The 18980-nt window shown below is 40.1% G+C and overlaps 1 protein-coding gene across 4 annotated transcripts in view; it reads left to right on the forward strand.

Annotated features, from left to right (window-relative positions):
• The window catches only part of galnt13 (polypeptide N-acetylgalactosaminyltransferase 13), a 161421-nt gene that overhangs the window by 42148 nt on the left and 100293 nt on the right, over nt 1–18980 (forward strand). For all 4 annotated transcript variants that reach the window (XM_084123279.1, XM_084123280.1, XM_084123277.1 and 1 more), the window contains exons 3-4: nt 11601–11769; nt 17297–17463. In XM_084123279.1, coding sequence (XP_083979405.1) covers nt 11601–11769; nt 17297–17463 — 336 coding nt within the window. The remainder of the gene's footprint in view (nt 1–11600; nt 11770–17296; nt 17464–18980) is intronic.

Consider the following 18980-nt stretch of genomic DNA (forward strand, 5'->3'; position numbering starts at 1 on the left):
CCATTATAGCAGTCCTGAACAGCACTGTTATCACTGGATCTCGTTCAGGGTCTTTTTCCAGCTCTTGCTTCCATCTTCGTGATTGTCTCTGGACGTAGGTAGTTGGGTTTTCTTCTTTGCCCATTGGTTCCCCTTTTAATAACTTTGGATCCATCTGGGTGGGATAATGTCCTCTGAGGGTTTGCCACATTACGGTTCTGTAATGGTCCAGTGGTATAGCGTCCATCCTCGTCGAGTCAATTGCTTGGTTAAGTCCTGAGTCATCAAGGATTTCATTTGTTCTTGCACCTCCCACACACTTTGCCAGCAGGGCCTTGATGTCTCCAATGGCTAGTATCTTGCCCATTGTCTCTTCTTCCAGTAGTCGAATCCATTTGCCCGCCCCTTCGTGTATGTCAGGGAGGCGTGCTATCAGTCCTTCCAGGTCTTGTCCCACCCACGGCACATACTGTCCTTGTTGTCCTTTAATCAGGATGGGGCACTGTGTTTGTTCCTCTCTCAGTTGGTCTCTTCCGTCTTTATGCAGATATGCTCCACTCATTGACCTTCTTTTCAAATTGTCCCCTCTTATCCAGTGTGGTTTGTTTTGGGGGAGTTCTTCCAAAAGCAGGGTCCCTGACACATTCTTGTTTTCTCTGTTAGGGCTGGCTGTGTGGGGTCTGTTTCTTGTGTAGTCCTGAAGTCTCTGATGTTCTCTTTGCATGTTTTCCTCCAAGGCCTTTCGCATGGATTCAGTCTCTCTTTGGATTTGTTCTTTGGTGATGAGTATGTCTCTTTCTATTTCATCCTGTTCAGGTTCGGATTGCTGAGTGTCAGCTTCCATCTCCTTCTTCAGTTTCTCTTCAAATTCTTGTAGGGCTTTGCTTGCATAATGATAAGGATTGGAGAGGGTGGGGTCTGGGGTTACCCTGGTCAGATGTTTCATGCTTAGGTTGCTGTCTTGACTTCCCCCATAATTCAGTGTGTCTTGTTTTGAAACTTCAAAGATGTCTGTAGTTTTTCTTTCTCTGCGGCCAGGGCTCACTCTTCTGTCGTCATCCTCTCCTCCCTCCCCTCTTGCTTCATCAGTTGGCTCGTCTTCAAAATCCACTTTACCTTGAACTGTTAAAGTTGCATTCACTAGTGGCAGTTGTTTACCAGTTGAATCATAGGGTGGTGCATAAGGGGGTGGGGTTGCCATTACATCACTTTTATTTTCTATCTTCTCCCTCATTCCCTTAATCAATTTTATCCCCATATCTCTAAAAAGATTCAACACTTCCTGCTCTTTTTCTCTCTTCTCTACTCTTTTTTTGCTTCTATCTTGGGCTTTGTGATTCTTTATTAGTGCTCCCATTTCCCTGCACATAGCCAAATCAAATGTTCCCTCTGCTGGCCCTCCTTTTTTCCCACTTCCGAGATAAGTTTTTAATAGCATCTCTACATATCGGATATTGTGATATAATCTGCTCTACAGGGGTCTCTTGTTGCTGTGACACCGAAGCCATTGCTGCAAGTCTAAATTATTTCTTCACTCAATTAATCAAATTATAATTTTGTGTTCTCAGTTTTCTGTTAAGTTTAAAAATTCTGGTATCTGTTTAGTTTTTTGAAGATACCTCAAAATGGTTCATATTTGTACCTCAGACAATGGCTTCGGTGTCACTTCTTCTAGCTGGTTGTGTGTATTTCGTTTCCAAATGATGTCCTCCCCCAGGCACACCAGTTCGAAACTCCAGATAATGTTCTTTTCGAACCACCGTCCTCGTGCAGTTACTTCTCCTGCCCTATATAGGTAAGTGAGAGATGGGGTTAATTTCACTTCATGGCCGTTCAACATGATGACTGAAATATTTAATTCTTCTTTGCTACAAGTATCTGATTCAAATGGTTCAAATAAATCAATTAAAGTCTTTCTTCCTTTTTGTTTAAAATTCTTCTCCCTCTATTGCCCCTCGCGCCCCTCCTGTTCTTCCAGAACTGCGGCATTCTCAGCTGATGTAGGCTGTCTTTCTATCTCCTGCTTCGGTGAATTTCAACCCACAAATGAGTTATATCTCTTGGATTGTTTTTCAAAACAACCAAAACCACCAGTCTTTCCAATGTCCAATTATCTACAAAGACTGGCCTGATTTCCCCTCCCTGCTTGACTTAAAAGATTGTGTCCTTCTCCCATTTCACTGACCTAATGCATGAACCCACCTGTAATGATTCCTGTCTGGTGTTTCCCTTGTCTTGTGTGGACTTTAGTTATTTCCTGTTCTGTGTCATGTTTGGTAGTCCTTTGTAGTTTTTCTAGTTTATTAGTATCCCCAGGTGTTTCTGATTAACCACGCCCTCTTGTTAGCTTGTTTAGCTTGTTAGTCTCTGTATTTAAACCATGTGTATTGTTACAGTGTTTGTGGGTTCATGATGTTGTTAGATGTTGGTTATGCCGTTCTGTTTCCTATGCCTGAGATTTTGAGTCTGTCTAGTCTTTAGTTTATTTAATAAAAGTACTACTACTGCTGCATTTGGATCCTGCTTCCTTCTATGTTCCAGCCTGCCACGTTACACCACCATAATGTATACATTTCTCAGAATGGTTGCCGCTCTCAATCCGTTAGGCCAATTTCTCCTTTCCTTCCTTTTCACATATGGAATCCATATTGGATCTCTCTTTATTTCGATGGCTGTGAGCTGTGAGTTCAAAAGAACTGTTTTTGGAAGATTAAATTTGTTCAAATGTGGTCTCAGGGCTTCAAGAGTTATCTGTTTTTTTATAACATCTCGCCAATCCACTAAGGGCCACTCTCGTTCAACCTGGTTCAAATTTGTTATTTTTGTCAATTTTTTCAAAAGCTCACCCTTCCCTTGGTCTGTTAATTCCTGTCTCTGCCCTTCATTATCTATGAACTCTTTTTCTAACCAGAAGTGATTCTTAATACCTTTGGTTAGTTTTAATGCCTCTTGAAAATCATTCTCATCTTTCCTTTCTTTCCGCAATCTAGTCTCCTCTGCCTCGTAATTATCTCTCACTCTGGACCACATGTGTACTTTTCTTCAGGTGTCAAAAGGTCAAAAAAAGTATATCTCTGTCACTTCTCTCCCTCCTTATTTCTTTATCTCAATACAAACGCTTTCAATCTGCTATAACGTACACTCATACACCCGGGATTTCATACACAGTCACACAGCCTCACACATACAGTCACACTCAGAGCCACACACACACACACACACACACACACACACACACACACACACACACAAAGCCGCTCTCACCTGCAAAGCCGCTCTCCCACACGCCGTGCTGCTCTGACACACACACACTCAGAGCCTCACACACACACACACACAAAGCCGCTCTCCCACACTTATTTATTATTTTCCTATTTTTCTTGTAACGAATGAAAAGACAAAGTCAATCAATCAAACTTTTGACAATATGGGCTGTGTTTCCCCACTCGGATCACAGCGCTTACAGTCCGGAAGATGGCCAAATAGCCGACAAAGCCAATTTTGGGGAATATTCTTTGTTCTTTGATATCTTGATTTTTTATTTTTCCTGTCATCAATTTTTGTTTTATCATCCATTAAACATTTAATAACACTGATTCAAAAAATTATTTCTTATAAGAGTTTTAGTTCATATGCCATCTGACTATTAAAGTTTTCTTAGCCTGACAAATCCCTTTTCACTGCGCAGCTTCAAGGCCACTCACACACATCTAACGACTTAGGGCAGACCTAATTAATTTGACCAGCTCAACTACAAGTTTCAAAACACACAGCCCAGTCAAAAAGAACTCTCTCTCTGTCTCTCCATCCTTTCTAAAAATTCTGTTCAAACACAATTTTAGCGCTTTAAATTTCTTATATATATATGATAGTTATTATTTCTCTCCAAGTCGACTTATATTTTTAATGAGAATTGTCTTAGATAAACAAACAAAGACACTTTACTTCACACACAGTGCACTTTTTGCATACAGACAAACAACGCGCTTCTCGCGTACATAAAGAACGCACTTCTGCGTTTAACGCGCTTCTCGCGTACATAAAGAACGCACTTCTGTGTTTAGACAAACAACGCGCTTCTCGCGTACATAAAGAATGCACTTCTGCGTTTAACGCGCTTCTCGCGTACATAAAGAACGCACGTCTGCGTTTAACGTGCTTCTCACGTACATAAAGAGACAAACAACAGACAAAGACACTTTACTTCTCAACAATCACACTTCTTGCATTCAGACAGAGAGCAGACAAGACGAGCACTCTCTGCATACAGACAGACAAAAGACAAGACGCACTCTCTCCTGCATACAGACAGACGAAACACTTAATGCATGCACAATTTTCTCAAGACCTGAAATCTACCCTCCTTTTACCTCCTTAATAATTTTAGGTTATTTTTGGTGGGGTCTCTTATCTAAAGACGTGACCAATCAGACGCCTGCCAGGAGCCGCACAAAACAAATATAAGCAAAAAACTGCTTACCTCTTTTTTATGGTGCACCTTTGTTTTGTGAGGCCTCCGCCAGCACGCCCTCCCCGGTCACCTCCTGTCTTGACCCCTTCTCCACTCCTGGCTCGGGCTGCGCCAATTATGTTGTGGCAAATTCAAAATCTTTCTTGGCTCAGGTCTCAAAGAAGTTTCTCAGAGTCGAGGTTCCAGGTCAAAAGAATTAACTTTATTGTAAAAACAACAAAGGAGAAGCCAGCTGGTCATTCTGAAGTTACAATACCCTGCACCCATTTTTTATACTTTTTTCATATCATCATGTCTCCAAGAGATACCCTCAAATTTATCTCTTCTCTTCTGTCACGCCTGGTGACCTTGACGCAATTAGCTCTGTTGGTCAAACACCTCAAAACCTCACCTAATGGTGTTCTGTTTCATACAGTATTTTGACACCTTGCATTTCTTATGCAAACTGGGTATTTTTCCATTCTCTCATCCTTTTCAGACCTATTTTTTCATGCTTGTCATTTTATTGCATCATACTTAAACATGAATCAAGGGAAAATTCTCCAACAGACTGCATAAACAAACGATGACTTTATCAGTAACCAAAGAAACCAAAACTAAACAGAGTGGACAGGAACTAAAGGACTAAAGTACAAAATTTCAAAATAAGAGTCGACACATCAGAACGTAAACCTGGCACAACATACAACAGAAAGTGTCTGGGTTGACAGATCCTATAACATGGATCAATGGTTCAGAACATGGTTGCCAGTTTAGATGGATTCAGTGTAATCTGCAGTGAAGGCTCTGAAAGCCTTCTTTGTGTTCATATTCCACATGTCATGGCACACATTTGTTTTTTATTTTTTTATTTCTTAGCACCATCTTGTGGCAGTTTGGTGTTACAAAGAAACAAAAGAAATTGATGACTGTAAGATGTTTTCTTAGTGGTTGGTTTAGATCATGTGACTCTTGGGTTAGAGGTTAACCAGGAAATAACCGCAGAGTTCCAGATTCTTTCCATGAGGTTGGCCAACAAGTCTCATCTCTCTGTTTCCTTTACGATTTTGTGCCTCAGAAAGGCTTTGCCTTTTTACAAAAAAAAAAAAAAGAGAAAGAAGAGGAAAGAATATAACAGTAAAACTTTCAACTTTACTCCTGCGTCTGCCCCTTTTCTTACTCCTGTTAGCTATCTGTCAGTGTTGCGTAGATGGAACACGCATCTAGGACTGAATAGTAAAAAGGCACCCGCACAAGTAGGTACTAAAGTTCAAGGAAAGCAAGCTCTAACTCCATCATTCTTCGTTCATCATCACGCCCTGTTCTCCTAGGCGGTATTAGCAATTCATGATGGCGGAGAAAGCTACGGAGGTTGAGGAAGCTACAGAGTGAAGTCAAGCTTTAGAAACAAGATCTATAGCCTCTGCTTCGACTAATAGATCTAGAAGCTCATCGGCTAGCATAGCTGCTGCCAGGGCTCGCGCTAAACTGGAAGCTGCATGGGCCAGGACTGAATTCCTTAAAATAGAATCTGAAATCTTGATTGAGAAGGCTCAACTGAAAGTTACAGAGGCACGCATGGAAGTGTCTCTGTCAGCTATAAAGCATGAAAGTGAGGTGGCAGCAGCCATCGCTGAGGCAAAGGTTTTGGAGGCAGCAGCAGATAGTGAGCTCAGAGAAAGGATTTCTGATGTGAGAGAAGTTTCTGATCGCACTTGTGATTACGTCATGAATCAGTCTCAACTGAGGTTATTGTCTCCTGCTGGAGATGAACCATGTCAACCACCTCTAAAGCCCATTGTCCATGTGTTGAGGCCTGAGACAGGCCTTGTAGGCATATAAGTGTAGGGCTGCATAAAATAATAATAACAATAGCCTATAGCAGGCGGCCTATAAATCGTCAAAACTGAACACTTCAGTAACACTACACTAGAGAAAAATATAAGAGAAAAATATCATATGTTACTTCAAATGTTTCCATTCGTTATGAAATGAGATTGGAGTAAGTAAAAACATGAAGCCTAATGTTTGGCGCGTTTTGCTTTTCAAACGCACAGTGCGAGTGACTCAAAATATGAAACATTATTGTTACCACATTATACACACGTTTGAGCATATATCCACAAACACAGTATTTAACAGTAAACACGTGTCTAAACATTATAATATTCACCATATTAGAGTAAACACTCATACTAGCCTACTTTTATATCATGCTGTGTTTTATTATCGAACATAAAAACATCTTTGTGTACATGTATATAAATTTAGCATTAGGCTTCATGTTTTTACTTCAGTCTCATTTCATAACATAAATTTTAGTCTGGCACCAGTTTAACTAGTAGCTACAATGTAAAGTTTATACAACAATAACATGCTTACTATTATGAGTGGACATGTCTTACCTTAAAAAATCTTTCTCATCTTCAAATCTCGTTTATCTAATTCTTCTGAGGTAAATCCAAGGTAAACAGCTCAGCACAAACACAGTCTTCCACACTCGATGAAAAGCAGATGAGTATGTTACTGGAGTCTCTGATTCTTTGTTTTTGAGGTAATGGGTGTTTACAGGTCTGCGTTCCTTCACGTAGACTATTTGCATGTCAATCGCTCGTGCGCACGTGGGTGTGGTCACATTAGAGTTAATGAGAACGCGTTTGAGAAACTGTCATTGCTTTCATACGGATTACTTAAACAGAGAATATTTGTTTTTGATATAATTTACATCATTTAAAAATAGAGACTCCAAGCTTTGTAAAGACATACATCTCAAGTCTGTGTGACAAACATTCACTGAGTTACAGGTCATTTTCTGTCGCGTTTCAGAATTAACTTCACATTGAGAGAGACAGCAGAACGTGCATTATGTTTATTTTCTTTATTTTACGAAAAACACAACATTTTGTTTTTATTATGAGTGTACACAAATAAAAGAAGACATTTAACAGTTTTGAATGATGCACAACACTTATATGCGAGATCAAAATCAACAGAGTATTTTGAGTCTCTTTTGCACTGATAAGAAAAAAAGCGAGCTGGTATCGCCGGCACGACCACCGACCCCACAGGGGGTTAACACGCATAACCTCCCTTTTGTGCACATTGGAAAAGAAGCCTGAGATGAAGTCTCATTTAGTTACCTTCATGCAGAGCATCTTTGATCGTGACCATGCCAAGGTAGCCCCTCCTCTTCGAGAAGGACAGGAATGTTGGTATTTACCTACCTTTGGGCTGTACCATCCACAGAAGCCCGGTCAGATCAGAGTTGTCTTCGACTCCAGTTCGCAAAAACAGGGCATCTCCTTTAACAATGTTCTTCTCTCTGGTTCTGACTTGAATGAATGCATTCCCGACCAAAGATCATGCGAAGGGACTCAAAGATCTCAACTTGGAAGTTGACCCTACTCCCATCCAACGTAGTCTCGGACTTAGCTGGGATGTGAAGGGGGACACATTCACCTGTCATGTAACCGACATTAAGAAGCCCTTTACTCGCAGAAGGATACTGGTTACTGTCAACAGTCTCTTTGGAGAGAGAGAAAAGACCCACTTGGGTTTGTTGCCCCTATCATCATTGAAGGGAAATTCCTGCTACGAGAACTCTCAGGTGAGGCTTTTGACTGGGGCTGTCCTCTCCCTGAAGATAAAGAAGAAGCATGGAATGCATGGAGGAAATCCCTACAAGATTTCAAACAGCTGGAGATTCCTAAAACATATGTTTATACTACTCTCTCTACAGCTCTGAGGAAGGAACTCCACATTTTCTCTGATGCTTCTGTCAGAGCGATTGCAGCAGTGGCATATCTTCGTGTCATCAATGGTGAAGGAGCATGTCACACCAGGTTTGTCCTAGGGAAGGCGAAATTAGCTCAGCAAACTGCCAATACCATTCCCAGGCTGGAACTAGGAGCTGCGGTTTTAGCTGCAGAGATAGCAGAGACAATCTCAAACGAGCTGGATGCTGTGGAGTTTTACATGGATAGTAGAGTTGTATCCACAGAGTGTCAAGCCCAATGCAATGGCACTATGTGTCTACTAAGCATAACCCTGCAGACCATGCCACCCGCTCCATTCCAGCAGCTCTGTTGGGCACCACCACCTGGCTTACAGGACCTGCCTTCCTGTCGTAAATGGATTAGAATCTGTCTCTGGAGGAGAAGGAATTTGACCTCCTCGAGCCAGAGTTGGATACAGAAATTTGTCCTCTTGCTACTTCTGTATCTGATGATTTTCATCTTGAATGTCAACGATTCGAGCGATTCTCTTCTTGGAGGTCATTAGTCAGAGCCATAGCTTTTCTCATACATGTTGCCCAGACTTACAAGTCGTCTGATGATACAGAAAGAGCCTGCAGATTGTGGCACTATTGTGCTAATTCTCTACTATTGTGCTACAGTGAAAGAGTTGTTACAAGCAGAAGAATTTGTAATCAAGAGCGTTCAGAGAGGAGCTTACCACCCATAGCTTACCTGCATCGCCAAAAGAAATGACATCCCAAGGCACAGCGCTCTGAAAAAACTGAACCCTTACGTAGATAGTAGAGGCCTTCTCGGGATAGGAGGTCGGCTTAAAAATGCAACTCTGGATCTCAAAGAGAAGTTTCCTTTGATGGTTCCAGGATGCAATCATGCTGCAAAGCTACTTGTGGAGCATTACCATGATCGAGTCAAGCATCAGGGTCGTGTGTTCACTGAATCAGCTATCCGCAATGCAGGGTATTGGATTGTTGGTGTTAGGAAGCTTATCAACAGCATTGTACACAAGTGCATCATATGCAACAAGCTTCATGGGAAGGTAACTGAGCAGAAGATGGCGGACTTACCCATTGATCACCTGAGCACTGAACCTCTCTTCACTTATCTTGATGTTCACTTATCTTGATGTCTTGATGTTGTCTTGATGTTTTTGGACTTTGGACAGTCGTCACAAGGCGCACGTGGGGAGGACAAGCTCAAAGCAAAAGATGGGCTGTTCTTTTCACTTGTATGAGTATTCGTGCCATACACATTGAGCTGATTGACTGCATGGATTCATCCACCTTCATAAACGCCATGAGAAGGTTTTTTGCTCTGCGAGGACCTGCCAAATAAATCCAGTCTGACTGCGGGACCTGCCAAATAAATCCAGTCTGACTGCGGGACCAATTTTGTAGGAGCCTGTAAGGAGCTGGAAATTGTGTTAAATATGCTCCTCAAGAGCCTAGTGTGAGGAAGTACCTCGGTGGAGAGGGTTGTTCATGGGTCTTCAATCCACCTCACGCATCCCACATGGGAGGAGCCTGGGAGCGAATGATAGGAGTTTCCAGGCGCATACTAGATTCCATGCTCCAACAGATCAGTCGTTCCTGCTTGACACATGAAGTGTTGTCTACTTTGATGGCAGCGCTTACAGGAATTGCCAGTTCAAGACCCCTTGTTCCTATTTCCACAGATCCAGATTCACCTTTCTTGTTGACGACAGTCATGCTCCTAACTCAAAAGGGTCATACACTCCTCCCACCTCCAGGTGACTTCAAGGAAACCAATCTCAATAGACAGCAATGGCGAAGGGTGCAACATCTCGCCAACACTTTCTGGGGCAGATGGAGGCGTGAATAACTTGCAATGCTTCAAAGCCGAAGCAAATGGCAAGAGGAACGACAAAATCTAAGAGAGGGTGATGTTGTCCTTCTTAAGGATGCGCAAAGTAAGCGCAATGAATGGCCTATGGCTCTTGAGACAATTTGCAAGGAATGGGACAATCAAGACATTCGTCGGACCTATATTGGAAACAGTTCTGCTCATGCCAACAGAGGACTGATATTTTGTGTGGTCTTATGTGAACATTCTCAGGTTATATAGTGGTCTCTAAACAATACCAGGTGGGGAGTGTCATGGCACACATTTGTTTTTTATTTCTTAGCACCATCTTGTGGCAGTTTGGTGTTACAACAAAGAAATTGATGACTGTAAGATGTTTTCTTAGTGGTTGGTTTAGATCATGTGACTCTTGGGTTAGAGGTTAACCAGGAAATAACCACAGTGTTCCAGATTCTTTGCATGTGGTTGGCTAACAAGTCTCATCTCTCTGTTTCCTTTACGATTTTGTGCCCCGGAAAGGCTTTGCCTTTTTACAAAAAAAAAAAAAAAGAGAGAAGGAAGAGGAAAGAATATAACAGTAAATCAGTATGTCAGTGTTGCGTAGATGGAACATGCATCTAGGACAGAATACCACAAGTCATGTGCAATATGTGGTTGTGATATCTGAGCTTGAGTATTTACAAGCCATTTTATTTCCATATGTGAAGTAAATTGCAAATATTAACTTCTAAGTGAAAAGGGATGCTCAACAAGAAATAATGAAGGGCAGAACTTTATTCTAATTACCTTTAATTTCAATGCAAATTGCACCTTTTTTTGATGTCATGGCTGACCCTTTTAAAGGGGTGGTTGAATATGATTTCACTTTTCTAACTTTAGTTAGTGTGTGATGCTGCTGTTTGAGCATAAACAACATCTGCAAAGTTACAACGCTCAAAGTTCAAAGCAAAGGGAGATATTTTCTTTTAAAGAAATTGCTTTTTAAGGACTACAACAAACGGCTGGTAAGGACTACACAATATAACTCCCGGGTTAGTGACATCACTAACCCGAAAATTTACATAAACCCGCCCCCGGGAGCGCGATTTATAGATTATCAAGACAGAATATGCTAATCATTGACTAGAAGATAATTACACATAAACTACATAAATTCACCAACTAACCATTCAGAAATGTTGTCTACATGTTATCACTTCTTGAATCTCTCCAGTGCATGTCTGTGTGAGGTAAAATGACACAAGCTCTTGAAGCTCCGCCCTCTGTACTGGGAGCAGCAGCTCATTTGCATTTAAAGGAACAGACACAAAAACGGTGCGTTTTTGCTCACCCTCAAAAAGTGACAACTTTAACATGCTATATAAAAATATCTGTGGGGTATTTTGAGCTAAAACTTCACATACACACTCTGGGGACATCAAAGACTTATTTTACATCTTGTGAAAAGGGCATTATACCACCCCTTTAACAATCCAACCAGAGACAAAACGTGTGTGCAATACATATATGGGTGGGCACAAGGTTTAGACAGAGTACCATGCAATTTTAATAAATAATCCACACTGACTGTCACCCTGCTTTCTCTGTTCCAGCGGTGATGTCGCGCACATACGAGGCTCCAGGTGAAATGGGGAAGGCTGTGATTATTCCCAAAGATGAGCAGGACAAAATGAAAGAGCTCTTTAAAATCAATCAGTTCAACCTGATGGCCAGTGACATGATCGCGCTCAACAGGAGTCTGCCAGATGTTCGGCTGGACGGGTGAGCATGTGTGTGTTTGTACAGACAAATACTTCATGATCACATTAATGACACTAATCACAGGACTACGGTGGCCGAGAAGGGTCACAACACAAACAAACGCCACAACAACTACATATTCAGAAAACACCTCCCAATTCAGAAAACACATACAAACGCCACAACAACTACATATTCAGAAAACAACTTGATTTCACATCACGTACGCTGCAAATATTCACAGCACGAGCAAATAGGGAAACGAACTGCAAACTGCAAAGACACAACGGAAATGTTTCCAAGGGGGCCATAATCAGTGACGGCTACAAGAGGTAAGTGTTTCTCTTTTATTATGACAGACTTGTCGATGTGCTCTGATACCGCAGTGGTTTTGTGTGTTTTCAATATACTAAGTTATTGTCCCCATAACGTATTAGTCCACGCAGATAATTGTTAAACGTTCTGCCAACGTTGTTAGCTGGAAACTAGCTGGCTAGCTCGCTTCTGGTCACTAAATAGATGCATTACCGGCGTTTGTACATTGTTGTCCTGATATCTGAACTATTTATTTATTTTTCAGATTGAAATGTTCTGTCCGTTTTGTGCTGCAAACCACTTCGGTATCAGAGCACATCGACAAGTCTGTCATAATAAAAGAGAAACACCAGAGAATGTCTAATAAGGCCGTAGACGGGCTCTGGAAACACTTACCTCTTGACTTGTAGCCGTCACTGATTATGGCCCCCCTGGAAACATTTCCGTTGTGTCTTTGCAGTTTGCAGTTCGTTTCCCTATTTGCTCGTGCTGTGAATATTTGCAGCGTACGTGATGTGAAATCGACGAAGTTGTTTTCTGAATATGTAGTTGTTGTGGCGTTTGTATGTGTTTTCTGAATTTGGAGGTGTTTTCTTAATATGTAGTTGTTGTGGCGGCGTTTGCATGTGTTTTCTGAATTTGGAGGTGTTTTCTGAATATGTAGTTGTTGTGGCGTTTGTTTGTGTTGTGACCCTTCTCGGCCACCGTACAGGACCCAATCTGCTGCCAAAATTCCAAAAACACAAATCAGCTTTTATTTGTTGTCCTTTGTGTTTTATGTAGAAATATTTCATTACAATAACAAGAAACTCAATCAAAAACCAGACTTTTTATGTTTCTTTTTTAATGATATAAACAGCAATAATTTGTCATTTTTATAGTGAAAACTACAGACACTAAGTTTCTGTGGCTAGTTGCATTTTGTGCATTTATTAGATGAATGGTTACCTCGAAATTCATGGTTACATTTGCCATCAGCCCCACTAGCCTGTTTGAGTTAGACACTTAAAATTTCACATGAGAGTCCCTGTCTTCATGGAAACAAATTAGCCTCAAGGACTTTCCACAATGAAACAGTTTCAGTTTAAAAATAATATTTGTATGTGATTTTTTTTTCTCATGAACCACTCATCAAAATGTCATAATAAAAGGCACCAGGTATGATTAATACAAGGCCTTATTTTGAACTAAATCTGGCCATAGCAAAGTGCATTAGGAGTTTGCTTCGGTGGTTCCAAACAGCTGACCAGTGAATACTTTCTAGAAAACTTTGCGCTGGCTGTCAAACACCTTCAAACTTCCATTGGTCCATGATGATTACATAATCATCAATAGGGTATTTGTCATGGCATTGGTAAAAGTTTTGTGGTTTTGTACACATACATTCTAAATCTAGCAATTTTTCTGGGAGAATGGGGTAAGATTATGAATTGATTAGATAGTTGTGTTCGTGTTAGTTAGTTGAGCTGATATATTGTACGCAAATATCAACTGTTGTAAAGTTTTCTTTCATCGAAGCAGAGACCAGGAGACAGTTGGGATCGCGTTCAACGGAAGTTATTCTTTATTGAGAACTCCGCTGTACGTTGCTGTAGTACTTCCAACATGATCTAACTCTAATACAGTATGCATTGTAGTTATATACATTCCAAGGGGGAGGGATTACATAGAGGTGGAGATTCTGAACAAAGCATGCAAATTAAGTATACAGGTTAAGGTAACACCCTAGACTGAGGGTCTGGCCCATCCTAATTCAATCAGCATAAGGCTCCAAGAGCCATTTGGGTCCGAGAGCCATTTGCAGAACAAAAGGTGAGATTCTCAGTGAATCATTCGTGTGCTAATCCCATCAGTCTGACAATAAGGAGAGAACAGAAATTGCAACTTTGCTGAGATCTTAACCTTAAAAGATTCTTTACCATGATGTTATGTACAGAAGCATATTTGAAATAGATTCTTAAATTTGTAACCCTTCACAACCAAAAATACACAAGGCCAATTAGATGACAAAATAAAGGAAAACATGGAAGTTTGGATTTTTTTAAGTTCAATACGTTTAAAGGTCCCGTATTATGCCCCTTTTCACAAGATGTAAAATAAGTCTCTGATGTCCCCAGAGTGTGTATGTGAAGTTTCAGCTCAAAATACCCAACAGATCATTTTTTACAGCATGTTTAAATTGTCATTTTTTGGGGCTCAGAAAAACGCGCCGTTTTAGTGTGTGCCCTTTAAATGCAAATAAGCTGCTGCTGGACGACCCAGGGGGCGGAGCTTCATGAGCTCGCGCTCAGTCTGTCAGGACAATTTCATCTCACGGAATGATGATAATATCAGAAACTCTCAGTAACGGTGTTCATTTCGAGTCGGACAATAATGCCTACAGAGTCAGAGTGCTGTATAGAGATGAAACAGGTATAGTTTAGTAGTTTAATTACGGTTATTATAACGTATTTGTCATCTGCTTGTATGTATCCAATATTTATTAATAGCCTACAAGTCTGCTGTTTCGGACCAGGTCCGAATGATGATCAAACATATACTGATGAGTTTAATAAAGTTTATTGTACATCACACAAAAGATGAAGCGTCAGTTTTACTTCAGAAAATCACCGTAAGAGCTGAGTAAACACAGTAAGTAATAAGAAGTGCGCAAGTACATAAACGAATTTCGGTAGAGTTGAGGGAGCATTCCTGTGGGCGGAGGTTAGTCAAAAAACTGTTCTACTGACGTCATTAAAGAAGGAAGTAGAGGGATGTAGTTCAAACGGGCCGCTCGCTGTAGGCGACTTCTGTTAAATAAAATATCTCGCTTGGCATTGAACTTTGAGCTTTATAATTTTACAGATATTATTTATACTCTAACAACAACATTACACACTAACTAAAGTTTGAAACATGGGATCACGAAGAACGGGACCTTTAATATGTACTGAAAACATCTGTCCGTCTGTTTTAGAAATTTAGATTTAAATGATTTAATTGAGTTAAAATGTTTTAAACATCCATTTTGTCATGACATGAGATATTTTTTAATTAACTTTCAACAAAATAGGTGGTAAGGATCAAAACATATTTTTTAGTTACTGTTTATTATTATTATTATTATTATTATTATTATTATTTATAATTGTAAAAGCTCTGGAGTTTTTATTGTACAGCAGTTTCCTGAATCATTTAACTGTCACTACACATTCCCTTAATATTTTAAAATGAAGCATTAAAGTCAAACAAATGGGAAGAAACGGAGAATAAAAATGCCATATCTTTGGTAAACTGCAGAGCAAATGCCTCTTCCAGGAGAATCATACATCAATGAATGCAGGGAGGGGTGACATCCTTCAGTATGCTGAACAGTGGCATAACTCAAATGCACCAGATGAATGTGGCATGTTTTGCTCTAACAGCTCTCTGGGATTTCATTATGTAAGTCGAATGGCTCTTTGGATTTTGTAAACAAAGACCTTTTTCATTGCACTGAGAAAGAAAGAGGGAGGAGAACAACTAGATTTTTACACTTCCTGAAGAAAATGTCAGTGGTGCTTGCTTTAAGTTTGCTAAGGTGTTATTCTGAGTGGTTTTAAGCTTGCTACTATGTGTTTATTGGCAATTAAAGAACATTGGTAGATGGTTGCTTACCACCCCAAGTTAATAGAGCCCACCTCCAAGTCTAGAAATTCTGGTCTCTCCTTAAATTTAAGTCTGTGGAATAGTTTTGCTATTTTATCATCTACCGAGTGAAAATTGTCAGCTGGACAACGAAATTGTTGAAAATGTCAGATCACTTACAAAACTAATAGCCAACAAGCTGCTTGATTTGAGGAATCAATTATGCCAATACCACAGTGTGGAACGAGTTACATACTTTGTGGTTATGGGTTTGTTTAAATCACATCTATGAGCAATAGAAATAGTGAGGCTTGCCATAGCAAGCACTATTCATTAATACTTTAGAAAAACATGTAAGAAAACCTTGGGGTGATATTAAATCAATTTGTCTCCCAGAGCAACAACATTGGTATAATATTGCAGTAAAATAACTCAGCAGCTCTATTGTTTGTGCAATTCACTCACTGCCTACAGCAGAAATATCCTGTGAGTCGCTGTGGTATTCATAGATAGATGTTGCATGCCATCATCTGTAATCTGTCTCCAGTTTGTACATTTTCCCCCCATCCTGTCTGTGCACACAAAGAGAATCAGAAACCTCCTTCCCTAGCTGCTCATCTATCTCTTTTCATTCCCTCTCTCATTCTTTCTGTTTTTTAGCTCACTCCATCTCCAGTGCAGTTTCATGCTTTATTTAGAATCTCTTGATGCTAGACCACTAGAAAATGTAGCTACATTAATACAGCAGCTGAATACACTTGTCAGTCCTGCTTCAAGTGCTTTTCTTACACTTTATGGAAGAGAAAGACCAGATTCTGTTACTGAAGTGATTTTGGCTTTTACTGTATGAAGAGAACCATTTCATGCTATTTTCAATACAGGTATTTGACGCAGAGGGTCAATATCTTGCTTGATAGATAATTAGATATCATAATTACCATGTTTCTTGCAAAAAGCATCTTTCTTCATTGAGAGCCGTTCAATAGTCATGTATTCTAATTAAAAGTTTGCAAGCAACATATATTTCAATCTGCTGAAGAGAAGTCGGTTTTGTGTTTGTATGAAATCAGTGTTCACTATCATTGTCAGAGATCATTGTATTAATGCAACCTGGGAAAAATGTGCCTTGAAAGGTTTGCACAAAATGATAAATGATGCACAATATACTCAAAGACCATAACAATGTTTTACATTTTTATTGCAATTTTAACCTTATGGTCTTAAGGAAACAGTCTTGTCCTGTCACCACATTACTAATTAGTAACACACAACATAACCCATAAATAGCAAATCTCATCTGCTTGTTTATATTGTCACAAAATGTAAACTATATTATTGCCCACCCTTATGTTTACCTGCATGTTTCAGTACACTCGCGCAAAGCAATATATACTATATAGCAAATCTTGGCAGCTTGATTGTTTGTATCGCCACAAAATGTAATCTATATTTTATCACCCAGCTCTAATGTGGTAAATGCAAGGAATAAAGATACTAACATTTCATCAACATTAACATCATAATTGTCTGTTAAGCTGCTTTGAAACAATGTGTATTGTGAAAGGTCAAATAAAACTGACTGACTTGACTCCATCTAAACATGTTTCTGTTCTTGTCTGTTCCTCAGCTGTAAGACGAAGACATACCCCGATGACCTTCCAAACACCAGCATTGTGATCGTGTTTCATAATGAGGCATGGAGTACACTCCTAAGAACCGTACACAGCGCCATAAACCGCTCGCCCAGACACCTGCTGCTTGAGATACTACTGGTGGATGATGCCAGCGAGAGAGGTCCTAATCACATCACTTAATTTACTGATTATATTAATTATACTTCCATGTTGAGTAGTTCCTTTGGTATCACACTAGCAGTCAATGGCAGAATAACTTTGTGCAATTCTACCATCCCGCATCCAGAAAAGGTGGGACATTTTGTAAAATGTAATAAAATCAAGAATCTGAGATTTGTTCATTTTCTTTAACCTTGAACTGACAAAAGTACAAGAAAACAATTTCAAGTCAAGTCAAGTCTCCTTTATTTATATAGTGCTTTTTACAATACATATTGTATCAAAGCAGCTTCACAGTGATAACATGAAAATAATACAACAAAGTTTGTTTCTAGAAGAAAATTGCGTCATCGTCCACCTTAAGTAAGGCAGATCAATAATATTGTTGAATATTAAATGTCCCCAACAAAGCAAGCCAAAAGCCAAGGCAACAGTGGCAAGGAATCAAAACTCCATCAGGTGGCAGAATGGAGAAAAAAACCTTGGGAGAACCCAGGCTCAGTCGGTGGCCAGTTCTCCTTTGGCCAACGAACAAACAGTGTATGATTATGATTCAGGCAGTATTACAGGTCAGAAGTCAGATTGGATCAGAACATTCAGAATATTTATCCAGTTCCATCTGGTTGAAAGACGGAGTCATCACGCCGGGATGGAGACGAGTTTGTTGAGGATCAGTGCCGATGGTTGTCGTGTCGATGAGGCCTTCACAGGGCTGATGAGGCTGGCACTTCAGGGATGCGTTGTGGATGGGTCCAGGCGCAGGTCCACCATCTGATCTGGATCTGGCCCGGATCCGGCTGACTTCAGTAAACCTCGGAATAAACTGAAAGACTAACATTAGCGTAGATGCCATTCTTCTTATGATGTAACGAGTACATCAGGTGTTATAGGAAGTGTCCCCGGTTCTGGCTGACCTAATCTATGCAGCCTAATAATCATTTAACCCTCTGAGGTCTGAGCTGTTTTCTGGGCCCTGGAGGTGTTCTGACATGCTCTGACATTTCTGGTTATTTCTGTTACTTGTGACATTCTCATGGCTAAAGTCTGATTACACTGTATTCAGCACAAACTCTGCTGCAATAATATATCAGCAGCATGTATGTAAAAGTTTGTCGTTTTGAAATAATGACATTTATGCGTGGTTTGTAAAAATACAAAAAAAAAATCTCACTGAAATAAGGCCATGAAACCCATACTGATTATTTCTTCACAAGACTTTTGAAAATTGTATCACGTAGCCTAGAATATTTGCTCTAAAACTATGTGAAAATCACCCCGACTGCTCATTCAGATAAGACAATATATTGATTTAAAAAATTTACGACGTGTTTTGTGTGAAAAAGCTTTATGCGGAGGTCATTAATATGTAAGCTTTTCACACCTGAGAAAGACAAAGACCCTCCCCTAACGGCCCTATTAGGAGCTATCAGGCCCTGTCATTCTGAGCAACCTTGCACAATACTGTAAATGAGGAGATTTAAAAAAGAATGGCTTTTAAATTGTTTGGATTTATTTACA

Source organism: Abramis brama (genome assembly GCF_963993115.1).
Source record: "Abramis brama genome assembly, chromosome: 8".
NCBI classification, from domain to species: domain Eukaryota; kingdom Metazoa; phylum Chordata; class Actinopteri; order Cypriniformes; family Leuciscidae; genus Abramis; species Abramis brama.